Genomic DNA, 23,837 nt, shown 5'->3' on the forward strand with positions numbered 1-23,837 from the left:
AATTTTGAATTTTAAAGGTAATCTTCTTTTCTACTATATTTACTAGATTTTTATTTGAAGCCTTTTTGGGCCAAATAATTTACAAAATAGTATACAGAAAACAGCTACAGTTGTGTTAGTTTATAGCCCTACTCGGCATTGCCGTTCTGCAGGACCTCCGACTCGTAACCGTCTTGCTCAGCCTGCTCGTCGTCGAACTCGACTTCATCATCGGCTGTAGCCTCCTAAAGAAAATAAGAAAATTTAACTAGGATTAGAAAGGGGAAGGGTTGGTTGTACAACAATCACCCACCTGATACTGTTGGTATTCGGATATCAGATCGTTCATGTTGCTCTCGGCCTCAGTGAACTCCATCTCGTCCATGCCCTCGCCGGTATACCAATGCAGGAAGGCCTTGCGCCGGAACATGGCGGTAAATTGCTCGGATATGCGCTTGAAGATCTCCTGGATGGCCGTCGAATTGCCAATGAAAGTGGCGGACATCTTAAGGCCTCGGGGCGGGATATCGCAGACGGCCACCTTGACGTTGTTGGGAATCCATTCAACGAAGTAGCTGCTGTTCTTGCTCTGCACATTGAGCATCTGGGTGTCCACCTCCTTCATGGACATGGGTCCTGTTAATTATTAAGTGAGCGTTAAAAAAATATCTTCAGGCGAGAGCCGGAATCTTCCTGTGCGCGTTTACATCAAAAGCCAAGTTCGCTTTGATGCGCAGGCGGAATCCCCAAATCCCTGAATATGAAATACTAAACGGCTTCTAAGTCCTGGCTGTGCACCTTGGCACCTGGGCTGGGAACTCTCGGAGATGGGAATGGAAACAGAAACAGAAACAGTCCCAGGAGGTAACTAAAAAAGTTGTTTAAATTCCTCCTCGCTGGAATTTTTTCCGCACACATTTTTGTGATTAATTATTTTGCAAGTATTTCTGGCAGTCAGTCGGAGACGAAAACGAATCCGGAGCTGGAGATGGAGATGGTTCTGGGAGTGGAGTGCACCCCAAGTCACGTTCGGCATGATTAGTTAAGCCAAGGGGCTGTGTCAGGCGGCGGTCGCAATTCCCCAATGGATCTTGAAAGTAAATTTCTAATTACGCGCGTTTTGCGAGTCATCAGTCAAAAGCAAGGGCAAAAGCGTCGCACACAAGGAATAGCAAATGAAATATTATGCGGCATACTTTTGGGCGCCGCATCGCAGTTTATTAATTTAAAAATTAGCGCGAAAAAATGCCAGCAACCTTTTTCGACGGGAGTAGCATTGGGCTGGCTAACAAATTTGCGCTACGTGCGCGTTGACGGATTGCAGCCTTTTTAGCCGCCAGCCAGCGGGCATTAATCATTTTTAGTGGCGCCCATAAGTAGTAGGCCCAGTGCTCGGCTTTGGCTAATAAAATCGTCGCCAGAGCCAAGCCCCAGGAGTCCAAGGTGTTAGTCAGGGGCGGATGTGGCAAATGTTTTTGAGGGGTTCTTAAACGTTCCATTTTTATATGAAAAGCATTTTAAAAGGTATGTTAAAAGATATTGTTTCGACATTTTTTTTAGAAAACCATCCTCTTTGTTCCACCCCTGTACCTACTACTACGTGCCTGCGGAGACCGGAAAATCGGCGGACAGGTGTGCCACCGGCTGCCCATGACAAAGTGACAAAGTTGGCCCGGATAAGCCGGTGAGGGGCCTTCTGAATAAATGAGCGGATAGATGAATGGATCCCTGTGTTTTTTGGCTACGCGTGGAAGTGTTTAGGGCTTGTTGTTAAAAAACTATTTTTCTTTTTCCACCCCCGTGGGTTTCATTCAACTCCCGGACTCACCCCGGAAGATGCATGCCACTGTGAGGTAGCGTCCGTGCCGGGGATCACAGGCGGTCATCATGTTCTTGGCATCGAACATTTGTTGGGTCAGTTCTGCTACCGTTAGGGCACGATATTGCTGGGATCCCTTGGCGGTCAGGGGAGCAAATCCGGGCATGAAGAAGTGAAGACGCGGGAAAGGCACCATGTTAACTGCCAGCTTGCGAAGATCAGCGTTCAGCTGGCCAGGGAAGCGCAGGCAGGTGGTCACTCCGGACATTGTGACCTGGTTGGAAAAGAAGATTTTATATACAACTCAATATATATACATCAAGGTAGGTTATAGGGTACTTAGAAAATCGCTTATGATTGAAAAGAAAATACAAAATTCACTTGAAATATATTAAAACTTCAATTTTTTGATGGGTTGTTTAAATACTTTTAAACTTTGTATAAATAAAATTAAAATCAATAGCGAGTTTCTAGTTATGAGATTAAGGTTTAAAGCACCCAAATAGAGTGAGGCTAGGATAAGGTTTGGCTTATTGGTTCTTCGAGTAGACACCTGGACATCGTCATCTTTGCTTTGATTTCCTATTCTTGGCTACTTACAGACACAAGGTGGTTAAGATCCTCGTAGGTGGGTGAGCCAAGGCGCAGGCTCTGATAGCAGATGTCATATAAAGCCTCGTTGTCGATGCAGAATGTCTCATCGGTATCCACAATAAGTTGATGCAGCGACAACGTGGCGTTATATGGCTCCACCACCACCTCGGACACCTTTCCGGGATTAATTCCGTTTGAAGAAGATGGAGGAAGAGGAAACGGGGGGAGGGACAAAGAAAGGATGCATTAGATGGATTGATTTGGGGGTACTCACGGAGACCAGATGGTTAAGATCGCCGTAGGTGGGCGACGATAGCTTCAGCGTGCGGAAGCAGATGTCGTAGAGAGCCTCGTTGTCAATGCAGAAGGTCTCGTCGGTATTCTCAACCAGCTGGTGGATGGACAGCGTGGCATTGTATGGCTCCACGACAGTGTCGGAAACCTGGACGCGTTTATGGTGTCAACAGTAGTAGCAGTGCAACATGCAGGAGGAGGAGCAGACACAAGTTCGTTAATTAGCAATGCTATCAGCAATCAGCGTACTCCCAAAGGAGTCAGATTCTAATATAACGACGATAAGAATTAGTTTAATGAATGAGTAATGACAAGTAAGGACATCGCTAAAGCTTAGATAAGTTAAAGTATTATAAAGGGATTTATTAAAGTGCATTTAAAGTTCATTGTTCAGTTCATTGCAAACTGAAGCTGATGCCCATATTTGTTCTAGGCAATAATCAACGATTGGCCGCATTCTACGTCTAATTCCCACTTCTTTTGGCCCAATCTCATGGCTGGCAGTTGAGGCATGGACATGAAAAATGCATTCTGCCAACAGGATGCAATTCGAATGCAGTGCTAACTGAATAGCAGACCCTATTAATACAGCCAGTTGTTTGTGGCTGCAACCTGCAGTTGCTAATGCCATTTTGAGCCTGGAGCGGCACTCAGGCCGAGAGTTGTTGCATAAATGCAGTTGCATGTTGCACAAACATCTGGGTGCCAGCTATACCCCATTCACATTCACATATTCGCATTCATACATGCCTGGTGTGTGTTTCGAATGCTGCAAATTGAAAATTATGTATAATCTTTGGCTTGCCCTCTATATTTGCGCAGCCAAGATGCATTGCTCTTCGGTTGTTGAATGCAGGGCCAGGCGACGGGAGGCAGGCGACCGGGTGTTTTGTTGTGGGAAAGGGGACTTTTAAGCATGCGACAAACTTCACTCCAGCTTCCAGCTTCGGTTTGCCGTATGCGAAGTGTGCGCACATAAATTGTAGCAATTATTTAATGGCCACAGCCCTAGAGCGATAACGTGTCCTCTCACGCACACACTTTAAGGACCTTGCACACGGAAAATTTTTGTTAAAAATAAAAAAAAAAATCTTTATAAGAACTTAATTTATTTATGCTGCTTTGTTTTCTGGGAAAATAAAAACAAGTTCTGTGGTGCTTAGTCAGGGAATCACAAAAATGTGAGATAAAGTATTGTCCAACTTTAGGCGTATTCTTATGATTTTCTTTGCCTCACACTAATTCTTTTTTTTGGATTTCAAGGAAAAAGGGATCTGGATTTTTTCTCTGTACACACCAACACTCAAAACATACCTCTGTCTGCTTAGCTGGTACATGCAGTTAATACTAATGAGTTATGCTCGGGCATATGCATTTTGCATTTTGTATTTGGTATTTGTAGCCGGCCTGACTATTTGTACATCGCCAGAACACAATATTTGTCTCCTCAGTGTTTGTTTGGGTGTGTGCTGGGTGTGTGTGTGTGTGTATGATTCGAAATCTAGAGGATTTACGAGCATGCATTTTGATATCATTGCTTTGTCCAAAAAGCAGGTGCAAATCTCAGATGCACCATGGCAACCGAAAGGCATCCTTCAGTTTCAGTCGGACTCGAAGCGATGTGCGTTAATTAATGAACGTAATTAAATACTTTAATCAAAGGCTAAAATATTGAACCATTTAAACAGTGGAGATACCTTTTTTTGTGTCGTCTTTTTTTGCTGCTGTTTATTCTGATTATTCTGTGTGAATGCGCTGCATTTGCATAAATGACGCTTATCAAAGCGACAAAGGCTTTACATTGCGCCTGATGACGGCGACGGGTATGAAAAACTATTAAATTATATACGCGCACATATTAAAACCGCTATAACGTGACAGGCATGTGTCAGGCCAGGCCGCAATAAAATGACCGCCGAAGCCAAAACATTGCGGTAAGCCAAGCAAACCCAGCACGGCACATAAATAACAGTCCAAAAGGAGGGGGGATATATCCTGGCATTTAAAGTTAAACCCCATATTCAGCAGGGGTCGGGGACTGGTTCAATAGTTGACCATTGGCGTTCAGCCGTGACGGTAATAAATTTAACGCACTACGAGTGTGTGACCTCTGGGCTCCACTAAAAATTCCATAAAATTTATTGTGTACTCCGATATGCCAATAAGAACATTGTCAAATGTTAATTTCACGCTTCAAGGGCTTTTCTTGTTGTCGGGAGTCTTGAAACCTACAATTGCCGAAGATGTGAGTGAAAATCTTAAATTAAAAATCTCAATCGATTCATTGGAAATGTACATAATCTGCTGAAGAGATTACTGAAGAATATATTTAGAGATTTTAAGCCAGAAGTTTAGTTGAGGATTTTACTAAAACAATTTTGTTAATAAAATCATACCACTCCAGTTGCCTATTATCTATATTCAATATTAAACGGCTAACCAGAATAATTAAAATAAATAAAATGTCTATTTTTAAGCATAAATACTTTGCATTGTTTAGAGTAAACCTCTTTTTATATTTGGTTAATTAAATGTAAATGAACTAAAGTTCTTGTAATATTTGTTTTGAAACCAAAATATTTAGGTTAATAATTTTTTATAAATTGCCGTTGTTTGTCTACATTTACAATTTGCTGGCCAGGACACCTCCTGCCACTGACAATTAATTCTGTACTGAATAAATTTAATTAAATGTCAAAATGTAATTAAATGCGAATAATGCAAATGAAGGCGTATCACGTGCCTGCTGCACACACACACACGCACACTACCATTTAGATATATCTATTAATATTTCTACATCTATATTTCTGAATGCACGTGTAATATATGCAACTGGGTTAATTAAGCGGCAATTGAGGCGTGTCAAAAAAGGCTGTGGGGCAATATAGTGGTGCTACAAAAAAATCCAGGTGAGGGGGTCAATCTTGCGATTTTGAGCCACTAAATTGCATTAAAATTGCATTGCCAATTAGGCTTTGGCCGCTGGCCGCTGGTCGTTGGCGGTGCTGCTAATTTCGCCTGCAAATTAATTAGAATTATTCGGACAAAGCTGGCCCAGGCTGCGCACAAAGCCGCCAATTGAATTTAGCGTATGAATTGCATAAATAAAACAACATTTGTGGCATACTTTCGGCGCACGAAAATAAACGGGAGCGACTCTCTGTGGCTTTTGCCTGCTAATTTGGCCAAAACGCGTGCAGGTGTAAAGCGCTTTTGGGTCGGCTTAGGACCATCACCATGGGTGGTCCCCCAAAATGGTGGCACGTCGTCGATGTCAACCGGTGTTCAGCAGAGGACACACACCCTGATTTGCTGCCCATTCTCCACGGCAGTAAGCTGATTTTGCTAAGCGGATTGCATTCGTCATGACCACAAATGATAATGATCTGTTGCAGGTGATGCTTTGGCAGGTAGGTTTGGGTTGTCAATGAGAACTTACCTTTGGCGAGGGCACCACGGAGAACGAGTTCATGATGCGATCGGGGTACTCCTCGCGAATCTTCGAGATGAGCAATGTTCCCAATCCGGAGCCAGTGCCGCCACCCAGCGAATGAGCCAATTGGAATCCCTGCAGGCAATCGCAGCCCTCGGACTCCTTGCGCAGGACCTCCAGCACGGAATCAATCAGCTCAGCGCCCTCTGTATAGTGGCCCTTAGCCCAGTTGTTTCCTGCGAAAAGAAGATTTAGTCTTAACTATTTCTGCTTAAATTGAAGCACATGTTCCTGTTCTAAGCTAATCAAAATTCGCGCTATTGTGGGTCATTACAGCAGCCCCAGAAGCAACAACGGCTGACATGTACAAAATTAATTTTCATCATCATCCGCAGGCCATTTTATAATTGCAATCATCAACGCCATCATCCTCCCTGGCACCTGAGGATGAAGTGTGGCTTGCGAGGTCCTGGCCGCGGTAGGAATATCACACCAGCGGCTGTTCACTGATAAGCTCGCCTGTGATAACAATACCATCCATGGTGCTCATCTTGTCAATTGGTTAGTGCTTATCAAAGCAAGGATAACGCCGCCTCCTCATGTTGCTCCTGCTGCTGTTCCTGTTTTCGTTGTTGCAACAAGGCCAACCAGCTGCAATAACGACCGTGCCAAAGGACAAATGCAGTAGCGGTGACTGGCCAGTCATTGATGGTGTGGTCCTGAGCTTTGGCCAAAACAAAAGCATCCCGAAAAGCAGTCGGAAAACAAAAGCCACGTTTTGGCACACGAACACGACATTCACCCATTAACGAGTGCAACGGAAATGCATTAGGAAAATGCCAAAAAGACTGGCTACTAAACAGGTTCATGCGAGCATAGGAAGGCCATTATTCTACAGAGTTCTACATTTTCAACTTTAAATGCTACAAATTAAAAGTTTTTATTTCTTCATTTGCTCTAATTGTCTCTCTAAACACACCTTTAGTTATACATTTTTGGTTTGATATGAACAAGACAAAAAATATAATTCTAATATCAATCAAATGTTCAAAAATAGCCAGCAGATATCTATGGGTTGTCATGTTGACATGACTTAGATAAGAGACTGTCAAAGCAACGATTATCTATAGTTGAAATTTAAACTTACCAGCTCCCGACTGTCCGTAGACGAAGTTGTCCGGCCGGAAGAGCTGGCCCATCGGTGACGCGCGCACGGAGTCCATGGTGCCTGGCTCCAGGTCGATAAGGACCGCTCGAGGCACGTACTTGCCGCTGCTGGCCTCGTTGTAGTAGACATCGATCCGCTCGTGCTGCAGAGCGGACTCGCCATGGTAATATCCATTGGGATCGATACCATGCTCGTCGGAGATGATTTCCCAGAACTGGAAAATAAAAGAAGGGAAAACGAAACGCTACTTTAATGCCGTTTCAATAATGATTTAAGTGCATAATGGAGGCCGGCTGATGTATGCAAATATGCGGCGGTTGCAATGAGCGCATTTGCATATGTGTTCCACCGTTCGTTTCACATGACGTATGCGTGATATTTCATGACAGCGCCCGCTTTCAATGCAATGAAATTTCGCGAGGCTCTTGCCTCCGTTTTCTTTTTCCGAATATTATTTTACAATCAATGCTGTGTGTGTGTGTGGGTGTGGGGTGTACGCTGTGCCTGCGTGTGTGTGTGTGTTTGTGTTGCATTGCTTTGGCAATCAATGCATATAAATATGAGTGTCCTTTTTACATGGCTTTTGCTTTTATTGCCAGCGCCATCGGAGACCTCGTATCTGTCGTCGATTTATGCGCGTGCATATGCTGCATGACCCTGCCTACCATCCAGGCTGCCTCCCTCACTCACTTACACACGCACACCCATAGCGAGCACTTTACATGCCGTGAGCAATTTCTGTTGCATACTTCCATGGGCGCGCAATTTTTTCATGCCGTGTTATTTTGTTGTTGTTGTGTAACGAGCGGGAATAATTGAATCCTTTTAGGTATTTTCATATACATATACCTGCGCACAAATATATATATATATATATATGTAGGTACCCTCTCTCGATAGCGTTCCTCGATTTTATTTACACAAGAATTTCTCGAGCTCGGTTCGTGTTTGTTTTGTTTTTGGCTTGGCTCTTTATTTTTTATTGCACAATACGCTTGGCAAAACATTTCACGTTTGCTGCGCATATGAATTTCAAATTTTTAAAAATGTTTCAATCGCCTGCCCCTCCCATCTCTCCACACCGACAGGTGAGTGCGTGTGGGCGAAAGTGTGGCGTTTGGGGGGAGAAATTGTGGAAAAATGGGGGGAAAATGCTAATTGTGAGAAAATCGCAATGTGCGCGCTCGGCCTGCCACGGCTGCCATTGATCAAAATGATTTTTAATGGACTTAAAGGCAGCAGCCAAGGGCCATGAATTCATTTTTATATGCGAGCATTTTAATACCGAAGGTCACCGTCAGATTGATTACTGAATATGAATTTTAATTAGTTGCACATGACGGCGAAGATGCGACTTTCCCAGCTGCCAGGGTCGCCCTCACTGTCCTGACAATAAACTCAAGTGACTGTCGAGAAAATGACAGCACAGAGAAAAAATCACATCACTACCGAAATTGGCCATCAATTTGGTAGTTTTTATAATCTTATCATATCTCTGACATATCGACATGGCTTATCCAAATGATATTTATAGGTTTTGGGTGGTGCAGTGAGGTGGAATTTTTGATTTGTTGATTTATTTTGAAAACTCTTTAAATTCAATAGTTTTGAATCAAACAAGCTATTAAATATAAACAAATAAAGATTCCTTTAAGTAACTTTTACATAAATATTGTTAGATAGATTGAACTGCCTGTGTTGGTAATTTGATGGAATGGAAATGATGTGAAAGAATTGATATGACAGCAAGAAGGTATTACTTTTTTCTCCGTGAAGGAAATGTCCTGAATAATGCATGGCACCCGGTGTTTATGTCAAGCTTGGTTGTCAGACATTCCATCGAGCACTTTGAGGCACACACTCTTCCGAGGATTCCGGAACACACACGCCTGCATTTGGGCCATAAATAGTTAAGTGGCTTGCGTAAAGCGTTGAAGTCTTTCCAGCCAGCGAACAAAGGGAAAGCGAAGGGGAATTTTGGTGGGTGAGGGCTAGGTGAAAGTTGTAAAAGTTCGAAAAATTTGATAACGGTTGATTGCACACACACAAAGAGCCCCTCTTTCGTCCTTTTTGTACCAGCCCCAGAGCGTATGCTATGTGTTTTCCTTTTTTTTTTTTGCATATAGTTTTGGCATTCAGCTTTTCCGAAGACACCACGCAGGGCAAGCGATGCCATACCATGCCATGCCATGCTAATCCAAGAGCCGCATAAATGTTTGCGCTGGCAGTGCGATTGTTTGGCAAAAGTTTTACTCCTCCATTGGCTCTTAGACACGCAACAATGATAACAAGTTGCATGGCCAAAATAGAGACAAGAAAAATCGCTGGCCAAGAAAAGTTTTGAATGGCAGAAAAGTTTGGCCCTCACATGCTGGCTTTTGCATACATAACAAACTGGAAATATGACACTCAATTGTACGCATCGGTGGGCACTTTTGGCTTGACAATAACTTTGATTTGCATGCGCAACTCTTTGTGTGCCCCTCTCGAAATGCCCTCTTACACGGCCCGCATGGAATACATGGGTCCTTGTTGTCCTTGGCACTTGTTGCCTGTGGGGAAATTCAAATGTACTGCCTCCTCCTCCTCCACTCTCCCTCCTCTTTCTAGGAAGCCAATTGCAGATAAGCGCTTTTCTTTTCTGACTACTCACGCTCCGTTTGCCGGCCGTTGGCATTGAGTGAGCAGCATAATTTATTTACAAAAACTTTTGCCAGTCGATCTGCCCATCATCCACCGGCTCCTGACACGCAACATCAAAAAAAAAAAAAAGAGAAAACAACAAGACCATATTTGGCAGTTTTTGAAGTGGGTAAAGTGGTCCGCGACAGGCCATCAGATTCCCATTTGGGGAATCCTCTTGCCAAAGTCACGGTTGGGGGAAAAAAACGAAGAAAACAATTACGCTGCCTTCATTTGCTTAAAACTTTTCACTGGCTGCTGCTGCGGTCAAATTGCTTAATTACAAAATTGCGTCCATGTGCCAAGAGGGAACCTGACCAAAAGGCACTTGGCTACAAAAAACCACCAATGATCAAATTAAAAGTAAACAAAAGAGCTGCGTGCGTTGACCAAAGCGGCGCCATTTTGTGGCGCCCGCTTTTTGTGAGTCCCCAAACTCCGCCTTGGTCTTGGACTTCTGCTTACTTGAAAGAAATCCAAAATTAAAATTCCCAGAGCGTTTGCACAAAAACCGAAACAAAAGTCAAGTGGCAAAGTCGCGATCCACAGGAAGAAGGAAAAAAAAGTGCGCATAAATTAATTCTGACCAGTTTTTACACGGAGAAAAAAGGATTTTTTTAAAATTTGTTTAACAAAATTTGTTAATTCATCCATTTGTAAAAATAAAGTTATGTTCTACAAATATTATTTAATAAAAAATTGATCCTAAATGTACATTTTAAACATTTTTTCTCCCTGTACTTCTGCTTAGTTCTCTCTTAGCCAGCGGCTATAAAAGGACATTTTAGCTCGCTTTAGACAAGGATGCGCGTGGCGCAAAGCGACGGAAGTGCATGTCGCACCGGAAGTGAACGAGGGGAGTAAGGAGGGGGTAGATTTCGAGGAGTGGATGTGGCAGGGGAGACAGATTGCTCGGCAGCTGCGTTTGCATACTAAATTTGATGCCGTAGCTCGCGGCTCACGTAAATAATAAACAATTGCAGTAATAAATATTAAATGATGGCCAAGTTTGTCTCAAGGCGCTGAGCTTGACATGCGAAATGAGTGCACCGGATTTTGCCTAGCTATTTATTCATATCCATGGAAATTCTCTTTATCTAATTTGATTTTATGATTTAATTTAGATCCATGCCGTTGGCAAGCGACCATTAATTGTGTGCATTTTTTCTTCGCAAATTTTAATTAAGTTGTCAGCAGGCCAACAGAAAATTAAAAAATTATTCATTGGTCTAAAATAATAAATGCGAAGTTTTCTCGATACTATGCCACTTTTATTAAAATTCAATTAAAATAAATAATTAAATATCTATATTTTGCAATGTACATGTGGGCAACATGCAATGCCAGAAGATAAACGCGAACTAAAAAAAGACTGCATTTCTAATTAACATTCGTGCGTGAAAATCATTAAAAATCCAACCGCATACACATTAACCCGTATGCCCTACTCCTCGGGCGATTTCTTAACCCACCATTGGCCGCTGAGAGCGGAACAAACTGGAAATGCAATTCAATTTTCGGCCACTGGCATTAAACTAATTATAAAATAATAAACAGGATTTCAGCGCATTTCGATCATTTGCCAATTTACAAATGTGCGACAAATCCGCGCGATTTGCGGGCGAACGCTTAAAATGCAAAGCGTCCGGCCAAGTTAATTTATTTTAATTTCGAAAAATCTATTGGAATATTTGGTGGGTTTGGGGATTGCATTTGGCATCCATTAGAGTAATGAGCTTTGGCTGGCGGGGGCGTACAAAATAACCCTTGCAATAAAAACCGAAAATGCCAAAACACTCTGGAAACTTAACGGCCGCCCATCGACGGATGACACTTTGCAGCCTGCGGCCATAAACCATTCGATTCGCAGCGTAAAAAAAGAACAAAAAGTATAAATCTACCATGTATATATCCTCAACTGGGCAGATGGTATATCGAAACTGGAAACTGGATCCTGCCAATTGGCAGCTGAGCTCCATCCGTCTCGGACTGCTCAAAAATGCAATTTATGTGTGCACAAGGCAAATAACGAATTGTACCCCAAACTACGCTTGATGCCCCGCCGAATGGCGAAGGGAAATATAAGGATATTTTGTAATAACACTAAAAGGATCTTATCGACAGTTGACAGCTATGTAGCTATGTTACGCTCGCATGTTGTCTTTATTGGCCGACGTCGTTTAGGGCCATAAAAAGTTTGCACTAAGAAAAATGAGTGAGCTTGCTTTTGCAGTTAGAAGAAATAACTTCAATGATTTCTTTATGATGATAGACTTTATTTTTTAACTTGTCAAAGATATCATATCTTTTATGTATTAATCTTCAATAAAGTATTTAGAAAGGGGGAAAAAAGGAAGAAAATTCCCTACGTTTTAGGAAATTGTTATTTTAACTGTGGCTATAGTCTGCTTTTCGGGGCAGAGTCCTCCCGAAACAGAGCAGCATAATTAGACTCACGTAGCCATTGCGAATGAAGCAATTGGCGATGCAGCTGCAATTTATTGCCCGGCATGGCCATATACTCATATAAAGCAGCCTCAATTTGGACGGCACGTGTGAGTTTCGAGGCGAGTTGGGTTGGCCAGAAAAATGCAATTTTTCCCTCTGTAAATTACCCTTTGTACATACACACACACACGCATACGCATGGTGGCTGAATTTGCAATTGCATTTATCGTCAAGTGCATCAATTTAAATGTGGCCACTAATTGTCATTATCAGTGCGTTGCGATGCATTCGCCGTCCAGTATTTTCCCATTTTTATGGGTTTTTTTGGCTGTTGCACTTCGTTGTTTATGCTGTGTTTTTAATTTTATATTTTTTTAATTGCCCGGGGCATTAAAGTGCAAAATGGCTGGCGGAAATTCAAGATGCCATGGCATCACTGGTGGTACTAATTTAATCAATGGGTCCGGCAGGTTCAAGGCTTGGCCAAAGACTCTTGTCTAGCAAGGATATGCAAATATTTGTTCATTAGTATTGGTCATTCGGCTTTCGGCTTATTGTGTGGTGCCGCCTGTGTGCATAAACCGTACATACACACAAGGACAACGATGACGCAGTCTAAGTGCAACATCAAATAGCTTATAATTAAAATTTCCATAACTCATACGCACCGTTGGCGGTATGGAGCTTGGGTGGAAATTGAATAAATGCAATGGCTTCTTTGAGCTCAAATAATTGAGTTTCCAAAATGGTTTCAAAGGGAAACTAATAGGTAATAGTTGTCTTAAATAACTGATAGAAGTAATTATTTGAAAATGAATTCAAAGCTTTTAGCTTCTTTTTAGTTATCAACGAAAATTAGTAAGTATAGTTTTATAACATTAAGCTAAGGAATTTACTAAAAAAGAAATTAATAATAAATTTCTGTTGAACTCGGCCAACTTCTTAAGCCTCCCTCGCTGTTGCTAAATAACCCAAACAATAGCTTTCGAGGGTTAACCCTCTGATGGCATCTGTCGTCTCTTGTGATTTCAATGGCATTCGCTCGTTCCTCGCTTTTTCCTTCAAGCAGATATCAATATATGATGTACATAGATATACTGATATATAGATTTAGGTGTGTGTGTCAACGGTGCGTATGGCTTCATTTAAACACACACATCCACAGACCAATGCGGCTAACAAACAATTTCAATTGAGATTTCAATAATTGTCGATTTAGATATGTAAATATTTATTGTATATTTCGTTGGTTGAACTGCTATTGACTTAACTAATGTGCACGGTGTGTCTGGGTGCGTTGGTGTGCGTTTTGCTGTGCGTCTGTCAGGGTGAGTGACATGGTGTGCGTGTGTGACCAGCAGGGTTTGTTTGCTGCTCCGTGGTCAAAACGAGACAAACATGGCCCGAATCAGATTTGATTTGTGCCCAGGTGTCGCTGCTGTCGAAGTTTATGGCAAAGATAATGATCATCAATTAAATGTGTTCCCGTTTTCTGTTTCTTAAGAAGTTTTCAAGTTACTTTTAGGATTAGAAAGTATTACTTAGGATTGGAAAAATAAACAATTTTCACAATATTTTCTAAGATTTTAGGGACACCTTCTCAAAAGGTGATGTTCCCAAACCCAAAAAGGATGTCAAGTCTTCGACCCTGTAAGCCGAAGGGTTGCAATAATATTTGCTAATGGCTACAGTTTGGGGAGCAGTCTCCGCCGTATGTTTTACGGTCCTGCCATGCATATAAACGACTGCCACTTGCACTCCATCATTCCATATGCACAAACATACACAAAACCATGAATTTAGGCTGCTTGCCTGTGGCAAAGAGGGTAATAATAATAATATTTATATGGTAAGCGATATGAAGTTCATGGCTTGAAGAACACTTTGGCAAAAGCTAAATAAATAAACAGTGTCAGAGACAGCGGCAGAGGGATTTTTGTGATGTTAGGTGTGTGTGAGTTTGAGGCTCATGTGGTGTTAAACGGCAAGTGAGTGTCCCAACCACCTGAATTGGCGGTGGAGCATCTGAGCCACCAAAGAAATTAAGACCAAGTCAGCTAAAAAGGAAAAACAGGTATCAAAATAAGCAGAGAAAATCCCGAAAATACTCGAAAACAAATAAGACACGTTAATCCTCAAAGAAGAATTGACCGAAAATTCCAATTTATCTGTGGTTATTTACCTGTCACAAATATGTGCCAGCAATTTTATGTACTTGAACATTTTTTACGCAGGCCAACCAACATTATTTTTTACGATCTGCTCTATTTGAGGTCTGGCTTTATTAAGTGCTGGACAAATGAATCGCTGTTGGTTATTAATGACCATAATACCATTACCTTTTTTTATTATTCTCAAGTGCCGCTTCGCTATCAAAATAATTCATGTTTTTATAGTGATTGCAAAATGCAGTGGAATCGATAAAAAAAAATAAATAGGACAGATAAAGAAGTGAGCAAACTTTCGCTCTATTAATCAATTTCGATCTACTTCTATCTCTGTCCTGCAGGACGAGTGCATTTGCCGATAAAACTTGGTCATTTTGCGGGAATATCCTATAAGGATTTTTATGATTCGACAATGAAATTAATTTTTATTACCACCAAGCGTGAATTTCCCTTTGACCATTTGATCGGCCAGCAACGGCCAAAACTTTTTTACACATTTTCCCCAGTCAGTGTTTTATTTTTCATTTTAATTGCCATTTTTGGATGCGGAATGAATGGCTGGTAATATATGTACGTGCATAAAAAATCCAATTAATACTGTTTGTCAAATAAGCCCGAAATGAAATACAATATAAGGCAAATGCAAATACGCCAAATTGAAAAACTTGCTTGTGTGTGTGTGTGTTTGTAAAATGGGGGGAAATATTTTTTAGGGGGCCTGGCCAGAAACCAGAGAGCAGCCAGCTGAAGTCCGGCATTCTCTAAAACTAATACAGTCCAGAAAATCGCACTTAATTGGATTGCCACGGAATTGCAGGTGGGAAATGGAAACCAAAAATAATTGCAACACTCGGAGCTCTCAAAATATTTTGATTAATTTCGTTGCGCTAACTTGACAGACCACAAATTTAAATTATGCTTTGATATCTGTATATGTGTGTGTGTGAATGTGTGTCCATATCTGCACAATTTGGCAAATGTGTTGATCTAGCCATCATTATGGCCGAAAGCCGAAACCAGATTGTTTATTCAGATTCGCCATAGTTTTCACCTCACCAGCACCTCCCCACTCAACCATTTAGGCCAAGTTATTCGTTCGAATGCGGTTTTGTTTCGCCTAAAAACACTGAAATACCGAATTTCTTTTAGCAAAATGTTCCCCCCTTACCCGAACATACCTGCCATAAATTATAAAACCGATGTTAATCTTTCAAGGACATGCAGCCGGACATATGTTTGTCCAAACAAATACAAACAAACGCTAGTCGAGCGTGGATTTAGCAGGAACATATAAATGATAAATATTTTGACCACATTGGTTTTTAATGAGGTTTCGCGCATTCGCTTTCGTTATTTTTCGGGATTATTCAATACACTAAATGGGGTATGCCTTTTGCTTAATTTTGTTGGTTGTTTTTTTTAATAAAATTTATAAATAATTTGTATTAATCATTTAAATTAATCAATCTATATGTTTTTGAGGTTTTTTCAGGTTGCTTTTATACTTGATAACGCTGAACTTTGATTGGAAACATCTTTGAAGAAACTTTTGTTTACTTCATAAGTTATGGTTACATTTTTTTACATTTTTAATTTCTATTCCAATTAGTTCTTCATAGAGCATCCTGAATTCCAAATCATCCTTTCCTTCTTCTGTTTATTTAGGCAATTCATTTCGTGTATTTGGTCGCACAATTAGTCAACGCAATTTGCGCAAATAAAATAAAACGAGCCAAAATGAATCGAAAAGCAGAAACACGTGCGAGTAGGCAGAGCCGAAACCAATCTTGATTATTGTTATTTTTGCGAGTTGTATTTTTGGCTTAATTATGCCTCGCTTTGCCATAAATTTGCTGGCATTTTGCGGTTAATATCTGCCGGCCAAATGCTTTATCTGCCGGCTTTCTCTAAAAGCCCAGGGCGTGTGTAAAAATGTTCTCTGCCACTTCCACTGACTCTCTGCCTTATCGGCAAGACAGCAATTTGTAGCACGAATAGCCGGCAAATCCAATTGCATAAATAATTCCAGTGGCCAGAACTCCGGGCGTTTAAAACGCATTGCCAGCTGCTTTATTGTATTATTAATTTTTTCGTAAATACCAGATTACAACGGGCGCAACATATTTCATGGCTGCCGCTATCTGCCGGCTTGCAGAGCTCGTTGGCAGTGTAATGCGCAATAATTACAATTTGCGGCTTGCAATTTCAATAATATAAAATTACCAAAGTAATTGAAAAACTCAACAAAAAAATTAAAATAAAACAAAAATAAAAAATGTTCTGTAAGAGAAAGAGATAGAGAGAGAGAGAGAGACAGGGCAAAACAATTGCTCGAATAACAATGGGTAATGAAACATATGTATGGTCAGAACCTGGTCCCTGGCAATCCAACTCCACTTACCATATGCAATTTGCACTTTTGCCAGAGAACTGGAAGCCGGTTGAATGGCGTTAAGAGCAGCATGAGATATTAATGAGCAAAAGAACGGAATGCTTTTTAAAAGTGTTAAATAAATAACACATGGCCATTTGTTGGACAGCCCACATGGCCAGTGTCCAATGTACTTCATTGTTGGCCTGGTCAAACTGTCGGCTCAGAGGTAGCAAGGGGCTTACACGTGCCCACAAAGGAAGGACCCCAGCACTTGCACTTCCATTTGGGTATTGTCTGCCTTGGTTTGATGTCCTTCAAAGAAGGAAAGACATTTTTTTGGATAGCGAAAAAGTATAAGAATGTAAATTTAAAAATTACTTTAAGTTACACAAAAACTATCTTAATTTTAATCATTAGATAGAGAGGAAAAAGAGGTATATTTTATTGTCCAGAATGCTAAGAATCTCGTTGAAGTATTTATAAGACAATCTCATAATTTACACACTTTCTAATGTATTTTATCTTTAATTATCTTTAAAGTGAAACTATAAATATGCCCTAGTAAAAAGTTGAAAATAAGATGACATTTAGTATTGTTACAATGGTAAGGTGGTTTTTCTCTGCCGCAATTTCTCCGCACGTTTTTCTAATATTTATGCGCATTTTCTTTTTGTGATTTCCCCTTTTGTTCATCAATTTGCATGCACATGTTCAAAGCAAAGTGTAACGGAGCAAAAATATATACATAAATAAGTAATTTTTATATTCCATCAAGCCAGCAGCTACAAAAATTGCGGCGAACTGAGTGTGAGTGTGTGTTGAAAATATTTATAAAAATTCCCTTTTGTTTATTTATAATCAGTTTGTGCAGCGGAGCGGCGGCTGTGCCCTTCCACCTGCCCAAGCCTCTCTCTTTTCTACGCCCCATTTCTATTGCATACTGCTAGGCGCAAGGACGATGGGATCCACCAGCTGCAAAAGGGTGTGTATGTTTGCGGCTCATTTGGTATGCATAAACGCATTTTTATGTAAATTGAAAAATATTTCGCCAGCGAAAAAATGGGATATTTCTCCCTTTTCCTTCCCTCTCTCTTTTCATGCCAGCCCTCTTGGATGGTTTTTTCTTTCATAGCTTTTTGCATGCTGAGGTAATTGCTGGACATGCCCACTTTCCAGGAGGTGCCTAAGCCGTCTAATGAAACTGAACCTCATATCAGCATTAAATGCATTCTTCTATTGTTAAACAACTTTGAATCTGATTACTTAAGACATCGATGTGAATAGGAGAGCTCTTGCGGGTGTGAAATATGTAAACAGGTGCAGAATTTAATAAAGAGCTAAGCTATAATGACAATTGATTGCCACAATACACTTGTCAGCTTACCATTCTAAGATGAAAAGAGATTACTTAAGATTTTAACATAGTATTAAAATACTTTTCCAAACTAAGAAAATAAAACCTATCCTAACTGACCTCTTCTTGGACTTACAAAATTCATTCAATTTGAACTAAATAACTATATTTCCCAGTGCACCTCACTCTTGTATCCATCTCCAACGCTGTGAAATGAAGATGCCAACTAAGTTATCAATAGCTTGTTTTCCCAGTCCCAGCCATCAGCATTCGAATATGCATATACCGCATGAAAATTGCATTTGCATACGAGCGAGGGCATTACCTATGACGTGCCAAGCCGGGCCATAATGTAATCCCACCGATTCCCCCAGTTACCAAGCTCGATATCGATATCGGGTAACCATAAAGAAATTACGATAGCTGCCAGCGAGCGCCATCGATAATTCAATTTTGTGCATTATTTTGGCGCTGCTCGCTCGATGATGCCCTGCCATTATGGGCTAAACAAATGTATCCTGGGGCCAAAATAAACGGGTATGCGAGTGCATACTGGCTCAAAGGATCCGTTGCAGCCGGGCTTATACCACTCTTTAATTTTATTGTCTGTTGTTGCCTGGCTTTTCCTCTTTTCCCTGTTCTCCTTTCTCCTTTCTTCGTGTGCTCGTCGTCTATAAATTTCATCCGCACTTTCCCCGCCAAGCTGGCTCAACGCCTTTCCTTCGTCTTTATGCCATGCCGTAAATAGATTTTCCTTGTTATTGTTCACAAAATGATTTAGGGAAAATTAGGTTTATGTAAATAATGAAGAAAAAAAAAGGACAAGCAAAGGAAAACGAACTCTCGCTGCAGGCCAAAATATCCTTGGATAGATGCCTTTGCCTGGCATAAATATATATATATATTTATATTCCTACATATGTGATCAATTTTCGGGTGTTGGCAAAGGAAAGCCGGAAGACGTTTTCCAAGGCATTTTGCGAAAATGAAACTTTGGCCAAGAAGATGGTTTAAATAGCAGTATCCTTTAAAATCAAATTAAGCATAATTCAATGAAAACATTATGTTTGCGAGACATGTACTAAATAAACCGTCGTACGCTGCCGGTATTTCGAATTATTAAGCTTTGTGCTTTTTTTTAATTACAATCCTTTCTGTTTTGCCGGCCATTCATGTGTGAATAAGCTCTGCTTTTAATGTGTAATCAATCTGTTAACTTTTTTTTTCCATATTTGCTTATTGGCCTTTATCAGCGAAGCAATTAGTTTTGAAAATTTATTTAAAAATCGCATTCACCATTTACGCCATTGTGCATGTATGGTTTTGCCACGTAGGCAGTTTTGCATATTTACTATTTGTTTATTCTAGGCTGCAACAATAATTCATCCTGACAGCCAATTAATCAGAAAAGGACATTCAATTAAGGCACAAAATCAGGCGTATGTGTAACAAAAAACTAAAACAAAAAAAAAGACCGCATGAATAGGACAAGCAACGAAATATGTTCGCTATTATTATATTCAAATTTAATGCACCAACAAACAAGTTTTATGCAATCTATAAAGATTCGATAAGCGGCAAATTGCATAAATAATCGTATTTATTTTTTAGACTCACAAAGGCCACAACAATGGAGGCAAAATATGGATGTAATAATGCTTTGATTCGGGGGCGTAATGGGGCGCATAAAATCGTATGGGATTGCCATTGGGGTTTTCATCCCGGAAAAGTGCGTTCTAATTAACTGAAAAGCCAGTGGTGAAAACACACGCAAAAAAGTGCTTTAAAAAATATGTGAAAATGTGTTTACATAAACCTCAAGTGGAAAAGCGTGTAAAAGAGAAACGTTCGGAGAAAATTACGCTGGGAAATGCCGGGTAAAAAGACAAAAACATAAAAAAAATTATACACAGAAAGAACTGTGTCAAACGTCAACGACTTTTTGTAGCTGGATTTTCATGACGCGGCAAATTGTGCGAGTTAATGTTAATGCGCTGAATTAGCTTAGAATGGGCGTCCACCCCGAGTTACAGCGATGTTTTCATTTCAGCTTTTCTAATTGCCCGCAAACATGCTCGCCCGTTTTCCCCATTTTCTATTGAAAATACCAGAACACACTATGTAATTGCTATTTTCGGCGCAACCCGTATCAGTTTTTTTTATTTTCGAGTACTTATGTTTAAAGTTGTTTATACAAGCTCACTGATTAGAGGCCGCCGATAACGAGAAAAATACACATAAGCCCCACCGTTTGTCATTGTCAGCCGTGAGTCAGATGTATCGGTTCAAGATACTGATATTATTTACAAGCTCCTCTGCCGTAATTACAAAATCACACGAAAACCTTCTGTCAGTAAGGGAAACCTTTTTTATGACTGTAAGATCAGTCAACTGTATGAGGGCAAGCGTAATAAAAAGCCTAAGAAAACTATAAAAAATGTTCTAGTATCCAAAACCAGTTGGCATACAATGAGTGCGGAAGCTTCAGAGAAACCTTCGAGCCAGTTTCAAAATACTTTCTATAGAGTACTAGACCATCGTTAGCTACTTAAAGTTCCCGCCAAATATACTTGGCTTACGGATTGGGTTTCTGGAAAGCACTTAAAGATGTTTGTTTGCTGAGAGAAAAAGTTTAAAATTTACTTATTGTTATAAATTTCTAAGTTAATATTTCTTTTTATGATCCCTTCTTATATAAATGCCTAATGATATGATGTATAAAATGTAATCATAATGATTTTGCCGATGTCTTTTATTATACAAATTACCAACAAGATCCTTCTAATGATCTCTTTTTCTTATTTCTTTCTGTGTAGGCTTGCCTAGCCGGCTGATCACAAGCTCTTAACTAAGCGGCCAGCTAATTGTTTACACCTGACCGAGGTTTTGCTTAGCTTGCGAGCGGATTTCAGGCCTTAATTGACTGCTTTATGCTCGGAGTCCAAGGTAATTTAAATGTGATACTTTCAGCTGGTTGATATTCGTATCTGGCGAGCGATAAGATAAGTGCCTAGCTCGTCAGGTTTCTTTTATGTTTTGCAGTTTTATAGTTTCCCGAACTAACGGAATAATCTTTTCCACCTTCTCAACCGCCCCCCATTCCCACCCCCCATTTTAATTGCTTTCCCACTCAAAAAAAAAAAATAAAAAAAAAGAAAAACAAAACGAGGAAAGCACCAAAAGAGAGGGGAGAATCATAGAGAGAGCGAGATAGTGAGAGGGAGAGCCGACAAGAACAATTTATAGTCGCTGGCTCTTTTTTTTCACTCTGTTTTATAATTAAACATGTGAGGTTAGGATAGCGAAAAAATAGCGATAAAATAGAGCAAAGATATACCGATGGAATATCAATTATACGCACCTTCGAACCGATCTGATTGCCGCACTGGCCCGCCTGCAGATGAACGATTTCCCTCATTTCGCCACTAAATTAATAACCCCGTCAGTCGGTTAGAAAGAACTTAACTCAATTGAACACACACTGTGACGCACACACGCACTATCAGCAATTATCGGTCACTATATCAATCCGAATCACAATCGGACACGCAAACTCGCTGATATTCCGGGGGGAAGAGTTGGAGAAGGCTTTTCGGAGCAGAACGATCGACGCGCGCTCGCTTTGAGAATCCAACGTGAACTGACTGCCCGGCGAGCGACCCGCCTGGGGGAATTAGTGCTCTGTGGCCAAAGGTTAGTTTTATCACTTAGAAAAAAATGTTAATAGGTAAATTTTTAAACACAAAAGTGTTCTATTAAAAACTTATCAATAGCTACAAATAGTTTGCCAAGCTATATTAATAATTTGGAATAAATGAATTTGGAATATTTATTTTATAAGTTAAAATTTAAGTTTATATTAATTTCCCAAAAACCTTTTACAGGTATTAATAAGTAAAATACGTACTGAAAATCTTTTAAACACGGCTGTATGTACATTTCTTTGGTGCCCTTAAAAACTGGTTTATTTTACTAAACAGGTTATTTTGTTTACTTACAGATAATATGAAATTCTGTACAGTCTTTGGCTATAAACTCTTAAGTAAAGAAAAAACTTTTAAGCAAGAAAACAAACACTTTCTTTTTATACCTATTTAACCAGTTGGATGAACTAATTTATATCCAACCCAAAAAGGGCTTAAGTAATACTATCAGCTGAAGACTTCGAATAAATATATTTTTTATATTTATAAAAATAGATTTGGGAAAGAATCCAAGTTTCAACCTTTTGTATTTTAATTTAATTGGCATTTATTACTTCTTCCCCACAACTAATATTTATAATAGATAATTATTGGGATCACGATCTTTAAGTTACAGAACATTTTCACCCCATTTCTCAGAGTGCAGAGAGCGCGAAGAGCAGAGGTTGGATGTACAATAGTTGAAGTGAAATTGTGTGACAAAGCAAGATATTTTCACTAGCAGCGTGTTTTGTGTTGTTTCCCGCTTTTCCCTCCTCTCCACCTTTTCTGCCCATTTTTTACCGGTGAAGGCGCCAACGCTGCACTTTTTTCTCTCATCTTACGCTTCGCTGAGCGGATGAGAAAACTCAGGGAAAAGCAAAGAGATAGAGAGAGAGAGAGAGAATGAGAGAGGTGCCGCAGAATGAGGTGATAGCACGTGAGTCTAAGGTGCAAAGAGCGGCACATTCTACATTCTACAGCTGCCTTCTACTAACTGAATTTGTAGAATTGCAATGTCTCTACAAGTGTCATGTTGGATGTCTCTTTACAAATTTGAAGATGAAGACTTATCACAAATTTACACTTTTAAAATGGAAATATATTTAAATAAAGTTATTTAAGTTCATGTTTTAGCATATTTTTGGATACGTATAAACTTTTAAAAGAACATTTGTTTGTTATTTACTGCTGCTATCGAAAGTCTTTCAATCTGATTCGTTTTTGGTATCACTAAATCATAGTTTTTGCATTTAAAACTAATTTAAATGATTAATTGGACGCTAATTTGACTATGATCTAAACATCTAGGTCAGCTCACTGAAAAATTATCAGCTATTCAAGATGACAATGTATTTATAAGGTTATAAATCCAATTTATCTAGAGTTACATAAGCCTGTGCAAGCATAGATCATAATAGCAAAACCAATTAAACTTAATTTAAATTTATAATTGGGGTTAAATGGCGTCATCTTGAGTTGACAAATTTGTGCTTATGGTTTGTCTTTAATTGAATCTATTTAAATATTTCTAAAATGGGAATAAAATGTATTTAATTGTTAAATTATTATGATTTAAAAATAATTAAAATCTGTTGCCTGGTTGTTGCCACATTTATTAGTCCATGCATTGATGCCGCATTTTTGTTGTCGAAACATGAGTGGTCAGAAGAAGAACCAGCTTCGTTTGAAAGAAGAACCACACAACCATTCCTCTAGGAGCTCTGTTGCCATGTTCTTCTCCTTCTCTAGCATTTCTTTTAGTCGAGATTTGGATAAGTAGCAAAGAAACAAGCGCCCAATAAGTATTGAGAACATCTAATAAATTAGAATTCCTT

At 39.9% G+C, this 23,837-nt stretch overlaps 1 protein-coding gene across 2 annotated transcripts; it reads right to left on the reverse strand.

Annotated features, from left to right (window-relative positions):
• Window positions 1–34: 34 nt before the first annotated feature.
• Window positions 35–21,966, reverse strand: LOC108116009 (tubulin beta chain). 2 transcript variants are annotated; one of them, XM_017227688.2, is made up of 7 exons: window positions 21,678–21,966; window positions 7,270–7,504; window positions 6,129–6,358; window positions 2,399–2,566; window positions 1,808–2,072; window positions 293–615; window positions 35–224 (listed from the first exon to the last, which is right to left on the reverse strand). In XM_017227688.2, the coding sequence occupies exons 1-7, from the start codon at window positions 21,732–21,734 to the stop codon at window positions 129–131; spliced, it is 1,374 nt and encodes a 457-aa protein (XP_017083177.1). In that variant the 5' UTR covers window positions 21,735–21,966; the 3' UTR covers window positions 35–128. The 2 variants fall into 2 exon arrangements, with proteins under 2 accessions (XP_017083177.1, XP_017083176.1); XM_017227687.2 differs by lacking the exon at window positions 2,399–2,566 and adding an exon at window positions 2,667–2,834 and having other exon boundaries at window positions 21,678–21,965.
• Window positions 21,967–23,837: the final 1,871 nt, after the last annotated feature.

The sequence above is a fragment of the Drosophila eugracilis genome, unplaced genomic scaffold (assembly GCF_018153835.1).
Source record: "Drosophila eugracilis isolate 14026-0451.02 unplaced genomic scaffold, ASM1815383v1 contig_367, whole genome shotgun sequence".
Lineage (NCBI taxonomy): Eukaryota > Metazoa > Arthropoda > Insecta > Diptera > Drosophilidae > Drosophila > Drosophila eugracilis.

Excerpts from the sequence above, each read along its gene's own strand:
- LOC108116009 (XM_017227688.2), bottom strand. The coding sequence starts at position 21,734 with ATGAGGGAAATCGTTCATCTGCAGGCGGGCCAGTGCGGCAATCAGATC. Across the intron at positions 6,359-7,269 it reads CTACGGACAGTCGGGAGCTG|GAAACAACTGGGCTAAGGGC; the intron begins GTAAGTTTAAAT and ends TTCTTTTCGCAG. Across the intron at positions 2,567-6,128 it reads CCGTGGTGCCCTCGCCAAAG|GTGTCCGAGGTGGTGGTGGA; the intron begins GTAAGTTCTCAT and ends AATCCCGGAAAG.